This window comes from Limulus polyphemus, unplaced genomic scaffold (genome assembly GCF_000517525.1).
Source record: "Limulus polyphemus unplaced genomic scaffold, Limulus_polyphemus-2.1.2 Scaffold1890, whole genome shotgun sequence".
Classification (NCBI taxonomy): Eukaryota; Metazoa; Arthropoda; class Merostomata; order Xiphosura; family Limulidae; genus Limulus; species Limulus polyphemus.
In genome coordinates this window covers 212,546-220,256 of record NW_013667500.1, presented here as the reverse complement: position 1 = coordinate 220,256, position 7,711 = coordinate 212,546, and the positions used below count along the sequence as shown (strand labels likewise).

At 28.5% G+C, this 7,711-nt stretch overlaps 1 protein-coding gene across 3 annotated transcripts in view; it reads right to left on the bottom strand.

The window, feature by feature from the left end:
• The window catches only part of LOC106465272 (AP-5 complex subunit beta-1-like), a 49,461-nt gene that overhangs the window by 2,673 nt on the left and 39,077 nt on the right, over positions 1 to 7,711 (bottom strand). For 2 of the 3 annotated variants that reach the window (XM_022393130.1, XM_013925477.2), the window contains 6 exons: positions 5,403 to 5,556; positions 5,168 to 5,257; positions 4,330 to 4,471; positions 3,788 to 3,923; positions 2,954 to 3,060; positions 1,961 to 2,030 (listed from right to left, as the gene is read on the bottom strand). In XM_022393130.1, coding sequence (XP_022248838.1) covers positions 1,961 to 2,030; positions 2,954 to 3,060; positions 3,788 to 3,923; positions 4,330 to 4,471; positions 5,168 to 5,257; positions 5,403 to 5,556 — 699 coding nt within the window. The remainder of the gene's footprint in view (positions 1 to 1,960; positions 2,031 to 2,953; positions 3,061 to 3,787; positions 3,924 to 4,329; positions 4,472 to 5,167; positions 5,258 to 5,402; positions 5,557 to 7,711) is intronic. The other variant, XM_022393131.1, reaches the window with a different exon arrangement.

Sequence of the window (7,711 nt, the reverse complement as noted above, 5' to 3'; positions counted from 1 at the left end):
GTGTGTGTAGTATATATATATATATATATATATATATATATATATATACAAATTTATTATTTTTATTTTATTGACCTTTCAACAGTGTCTGATTAACTTTACAGAAGTTGAATGATGCAGCGCACATACACTCATGTTACAATATCTAATAATATAAAACTGGCCTTTAAAAAGTGACCTGTGTTCTAGTAGACCAGTATTTTGTAAAATACAGTCACATTTTGGTTATAACACATTACATATGCATATACATTATTACTACTTGCAAGTAAGTTCTTAAATTTCAGATTTGTTTTAAAAATCATAGAACAGTAAATAAAGAAGTATAGAAAACAATTATCTCTTCTAGTTATGAACTTTGTACTCGTTTGTGGCTTGCTGTAATTTGCTAAGCCTTATGAAATTTCACACATGGAGAATGTAAAACAAACCATTTTTGTTTAGATTTTATATATGCATTTTGAAATAACAAATATCATAAATTACTATATAAATACCACAGAATTCCACTATAATTTATCAGGCTTAGTAACTAAGCTGCATTTGGATCTAAAAAAATATGAATTTTCAAGCTCAAGTCTTACCTTACTACTTGGAATCTGACATATAAAGAATTGGTTTCACTAGCAAATACTTTGCAAAGGCTCAGAGAACCACATAGAGGACATTCTGAACTTTTAATTGGTTCTTCACATGTCATAGACAGAAGTTGGTGTACATAAGCTTTTACAAAAATCTAAAGAGGTGTGTAGGGCCAACTGTGTTTGATTCACTAAATCTTTCGATATCTCAGCAAATAGAAAAGATAGTTCTTATTTTATATTTTATCTTGTCAATATCAGTAATTTTAGTTCCTAATTTGTAAGAAACTATAGATTTTTGTATTTGGATATCATAAACATCTAATCTGAACCAATGCTGCATTCAACATACCGTATGACACACAAAAATCAATATTTAGGATTTTTTTTATATTTACTTTTAAATTAAGAAATTAACTAAATACTAAAAATACTAAAATTTTAATTATAATCTACAATTTGATACCAAATTTATTGTATTTGAACATCATAAACATCAAATTTGAACCAATGCTGTATTCAGCATACCAATGACACACAAAAATCGATATTTAGGATTTTTCTAGATCTAGATAGGTCTTGTCAAGTTTTACACAATTACATCTATTAGTTTTATTTTGGAACGAAATATGATGAGAGCAATGTTACCTATGAGCAATCTTCATAGCTGGTAGTCATACGATTAAACTCTTTGTGAGCCAACCTGGTTTTTTACTAATAGCTACCCTTTTTGTTTATAAAGAACCTGCCTATCTTGAATACCTAAGAATTTATTTTTTAAAAATTTCTACATTTCATCAGTATCTCTAACTAATTCAGTTGCCCAATTCACAGCACATAATACATGTCACATCTCATTACTCATTATCTCCATATGCAGCAAAACTTCCAATCTAACTGAGAAAAGATCACTTTCACCCAGACATTCTCCAGTTTACACCCAATCAACCAATAAATCTAAAATAGCATTGTTCCTGGTAAGTACCCTAACCAATTCTTGAAGAAAAACCATCTTGAACAAATTCTAAAAACCATTCTACCTCATGCTTTGACTCAAACATTTTCCAATCTATATGCCAAATAAGCAAGATCTTTCAACCATTGTTAATATAATGAATTGTATTCAAACACTGAAGGTTATAAGATGTCCCATAAATTCCAACAATCTATATTATACTGCAAAATTATACTGTTCAAAAAACTTTATAAATGTAGTAGTCTAACAATTCATAATAATAATAATAGATAAAAAACATTATAACAATTGAAATAAATTAATTTTTTTGTCTTATAACAAAAGAAAGTAAAAATCATTAATAGTTTTAGTTCATCACTAAGTTAACAATAACATACAGAGTATTAGAATGAACACTACTCACCATCTACAATGTTACTAAGTGCTTGAGTGACTTCTTGAGAGTGAGTTGAGTTTTGAAATATCTGTTTAACCTAAAGAAATACATGAATGTGGAAAGACTTTATATATATATTCAATTAGGAGTGATATTGTTAACAATCAAATGTTAATTTCATTTGACACATCTCCTGAAAAATCTAATTAACCCGTTTAAACAGTGATGAGAAAAAATACAGTAAACAGATAAAACATGTATGACCTACAGAAAATTAAACTTAATGCATCACCAAATGAAAGTATTCTTTATTCATAGCAAAAAAAAAAATGTTTACATTTAAAATCACTATACAAATCATCTTTTTACTTTAGAACAATGATAATAAAGCACCTTAGCTGACTTGATTAATTCATTCATCTAGTGCGTAATATTTCAACCTGTATAATAACAGCTTTTGAACATGTTCATGAATCATTCCTTTTAATCTAAATAATTTCACAAGATTTAATGGGGGAATAAATTATTTCATTTCTGATTTTTAATCTTTCCTCATTTTCATATATTAAATATTTTTGATTGATTATAACTTTTACACTTGAGAAATGTTATCCATGACTGAGTCTTTTTTCATTATGTTTTTATTAACCATACAAAAATGCTTGTGACAGGAGAGAACAACTTTACCAGTTCTTTTCTATATTAAGCATTTACAGAGAATGCTCCTAGTTAATTAGTGGTGAGAACTATAATATGAATATGCCTACTATTTAAGTTATGATTTTACCTATTACCAATCAATTGGTTTTGTGAATCAAAACTGGAGTAAGAAAACATAAAAGCAGCTTATGACTTTAATATTCAAAGGTACTTTACAAATCATCACATAAAACTTAAGCTTTGATACATGCACAATATCAAACAAAATTATCTTTGAAATTATCCATTATCCAAAACAGGTCTAATGTTTTAATAATTCACAAAATAATAAAACACTGGCATTAACAACAATGACATTACCTTTGTGGAAGCTAAAGAAGTAACAGCAGCATAATACATCTTGGCTCGATTTTTAATGTCAGCTTCATTGAAAGTTGTCATGATGAGGTAAAGTAATTCTCCAATTTCTATGATGATTAGAAATTTGAATTTCTTCAAACATTTTAGTTGCAAAACTGAAATTATGTGCTACAACATTCAATGCATTCAGTAAACAAACCTAAACAAATTAAATTGTTTCTTTTAACAATAATATTGTAGATTTTATGCAATTGATTACTTTGCACCAGGAAGTATATATGGAATAATACAAGGATGCTAGATTGAGAGAAAATAAATTTAGTTATATGCTAATCTTTTTCCTTTTCAAATAGATAAGGTTAACACCAACCAGCTTAAATAATATATGGTAATAGTTTTAATACAATTCTTGATGTTATATAAATTGCTTCTTCATTGCTTCTCATAAGAAAACTCTTTACTCAAACTGTTTATGACTTGTGGTGAGAGAGACATGTATTATCTATAAACACCAGCAAAATATCATACTTCCAAGAAATCAGATGCTGAAACAAAATACCAGTAAGAACAAAATGAATTATATCTATATTTACCCGTTTCTAAAAATTTAAGACTATACACTTCATATGAATTGGGTGTTGGAGATGAGCAATGGTGACATATGCATGCCTGTGTATAAAAATTAAAGATTAGGCACTATAAACGCACTGTTTCTGGGCAGAATTATAAAGTATGAATCCATACATGCCTGTATGTGAAACAATGAGATTTTAAACAAAGTAAACATTAAGTCTAGAGCAGAACAATAAAAGTAAGAACTAATTTCATTCTTACCTTTGTATAAAAGACTGAGATTGTGGTGTTGTATAATGCTCTGGCACACATCCAGCAATATGTTACCTAGTAACCAGTCCATTTTATCTTCTGAACTTAAAGTCTTGATAACTTCCATCAGAAAGCTAAGTATCTTCTTAAAAACAAAAATATACCAGCAGTATAACAAAATTTAGGAAAAAAATAATTAAATACATTTACACACATGTATACTACAAACTTTTATATTGATATTAATCCACAGCTCATTACAATGTTTGTAATGTTGTCTGGGAAAGTTCAAGCATTTAACACTATTCAACCAACATTGCTTATGTTTTAGTTTAAACAGAGAAAAAAATAAATCAACAAGAAACTATACAATATTTCAACAAAAAAACATCTTGAACCTGGATCTTCCGTAAGAAGTACTATTATTATTGATAGAATGTAATAAAAATATTACAGCATCAATATTTAACTAATAAAACCCTACATCAAGCTTACTTCCAGAAATATTCTATAATCTCCATTTTTCAGAGTTCAATAAGCACAATTATTACCTTAGGGAAACAAAATGCTGCTGGCAATGTAGATGCTTTTCTGAGAAGCTCTAAATAACAGTGAAGATGGAGAAGAATACTGCTTACTGGTCGCTCATAAACAAAATTCACAGTGGCACTCACCAGTTTTTCAGGAAGAGAGCTGTCAAAATAGTCAATTTTTACAAATCAGCAAAAAGAAGTAACGTTTGAGAAGAAAAGTTGATGGTTGTTTAAGTGGAATATATATTGATTTCACATAATAAATATTAAACAAGGTGGCAAAATAAATAGGTCTAAACTACCTACATAAAATATTACAATGAGATCAGATATGAAATCTTTTGACTATCAACCTATAATTTAGTTTAATGAATTTTTTCAAAACCGTGTGTGTGTGTGTTTTATAGCAAAGCCACATCAGGCTATCTGCTGTGTCCACTGAGGGAAATTGAACCCTTGGTTTTAGCTTTGTAGCTCTGTAGACTTACTGCTGTCCCACAAGGGGACTTCAAAACTATACACAGACAAAAGGCAACGACCTGATTTAAATGTGCAACTCAGACATTTTCTAAACATATAAGGTAAATACACAATATTACGTAATCTAAAGTTGAGTTTAGATTCACTATTATGGAACAATAGATTTCAACACATTCATGAGAACTTTAAGAACAAATGTTGGAATGAAGATGTGAAAGTGTTAAATTTGTTTCGATATAACTTGTTGTTCTAGAATAGTGAATCTAAAGTTTATTTTCTAAATATCTGTTTATAATATTTATAGACCAATACAACTGATTAATTACAAAAAAGAAGGTAGTTTTCTGTTCACTGTGGTAAGAAACAAATATGCTACCTGTGTGGTATCTGTTCTTGCAAGCATTCAATGAAATCTACAACACGAAAAGAGAGTTCTGGTACTGTGAACATTACTGCCAACAACAACCTGTAAGTTCAGGATAAATCAAAACTGTATAAATTTATTATACTATAAATTTATTCAGTATTTAGATAATTTATTCATACAATTCAAAATTTAATAAAAATTTATTTCAAAATTAATTGAAAACAAATAGCTTTATAATTCTTACTTTTGAATCTCAACTTCTAGAAATGGGCTTCCATGCTTTGAGTAGAAAAAAAAGAGAGTCCTGAAAAAGCTGTTTACTGGACGATAGCCATCACCAGAAAGTACAAGCTTTTTTATCCCCTCTAAGTGAGCCACTAACAAATGAAACTGTCCATCTATAAAAAATCACATCAATGAATTTGAATTTATATAATTATGAAACTAAAGTTTGTCTTCAATGAAATTCACTAAACCACAATGCATACAATAAAGAAAACACTGATGTTATGTTCCTTTTACCATTAATGAGCATTGAAACTTTAGGAAATTTATGTTCATGGCATCTTTTCTTCCAATTAAACATGAGAGTAATTTTAACACAATCATTTTCAACAATAAAATAGTAGAAATATATGATGGACAATAGGCAGTCTTTATTGGCTAATTTTCAATTAACCCTATCGACACAGATCACGGGGCAAGGCCACGTCATCATGTTTCTTGACTCGCATTCAAAATTCTATTGAATTACTATTTTATGAATGTATGTCAATAAGTCTGGTATCAAATTGTAGATTACAATTCAAATTTTAGTATTATCACTTAATTAAGTTTTTAACTTAAAAGTAAATGTTAAAAAAGAAATCCTAAGTATCAATTTTTGTGTGTCATGTGGTATGTTGAATGGAGCATAGGTTCAAATTAGTCTATAGTTTCTTACGAATTACGAACTCACATTACTAATATTGACAAGCTAGAATTGAAAATAACATATGAACCTCGTATCTTTTCTATTTGCAGAGATATCGCTACATTTACTGAATCAAACACAGTGGCCCTGCCCACCTCTTTCCATTTTGGGAAACACTTGCTAACATACACATACTTCTGTCTATGACATGTGAATAACCAATCAAAACCTCAGAATGTCCCCCTAGTGGATTTCTAAGCCTCTCTGAAGTATTTGGGCAGCAAATTCTTTCTTTTCATGCTAGATTCAGAGTCGTAAGACTTTAGTGAGCTCAAAATTTCGTATTTTTAAGACACAAATACAGATGAGTTACTAAGTTTGATAAATTATAGTGGAATTCAGTGGTACTGATATAGTAATTTATGATTTTTGGTTATTTCAAAATTAAGTATAAAACCTAAAAAAAATTATTTTGTTTTACATCCTCCACATGCAAAATTTGATAAGGCTTAGCAATCTATGACAAGCAGCAAACAAGTACAAAGTTCGTAACTAGACGAGATATTTTTTTGCTAAACTTTATTTACTGTTCTATATTTCAAGAAAAATACATTTAAATAATGTATATACATATATAATATTATATAACTGAAATATGACTGTATTTTACAAAATGCTAGTCCACTAAAACACAGCCAAGACAGGTCACTTTGTAAAGACCAGTTTTATATTCTTGGATACGTAACATGAGTGCATGTGGTCCTCGTCATTGCAACTTCTGTATTATTAGCCAGGCATGGCTGAAAGGACAATATAATAAAAATAATAAATATATATATAAAGGTATAATGTTATGAAATTTAAGCTATTTACACTAAACATTTGTGTTTTTGTGTTATAACTTGTAGTATTTCTCAAATGAAAAAAGTATAATTTATATTTATTTCCTAATTTTTATGGTGGTTACGAGGTCAGTCAAATCAATCCAACTCATACACAAATACAGTAGTGAAAATAACAGATAAAATATAGTGTTTTTCTAAAAAAAAGTTTGATAATTATCTGGAGGTTATAAAGATTTCGCATGTGAAATTAAAAAATTTTCTAATGCATAAAAGTATTTTTAACATTATAATCAAAATTATTTTGCATTTTGGATAGTCAACACTCGAAAAGAAAAAAAGGCATGATAATAACTTTATTTAAGAAATCTTAAACTTATAAAAAAAAATCTGATATTTTGCTTATGAAAGCCTTGTAATATTTACTAATAAACTGCAAAATTTTGTAAAGATATGCATACATTATCAAAAATCATAGTATAATTACTCTCATGGATACTTTCGTGGTTATAAGCAGGGAGGATCCCACCCAGCCTATGTTGGTAGAGTTAACGTATTTTAACACAACAGAAGTAGATGACAGAGATATGTTTATAAGGGTATAAACAAAAGAAATTCCTATACTTCCACAATTTACATCACTTGTAAAACTTGTTTTTATGTTAGCAATGTCTAATAATAGACAATCTACTGTTTGCCCTAAACATCCATTCATCTCTCTAAGAAAGTTAACATTTTATTAAAATGAAAATATATTTCCAATAATACTTACTTTTTCTCACACTTACAACAGCCAAT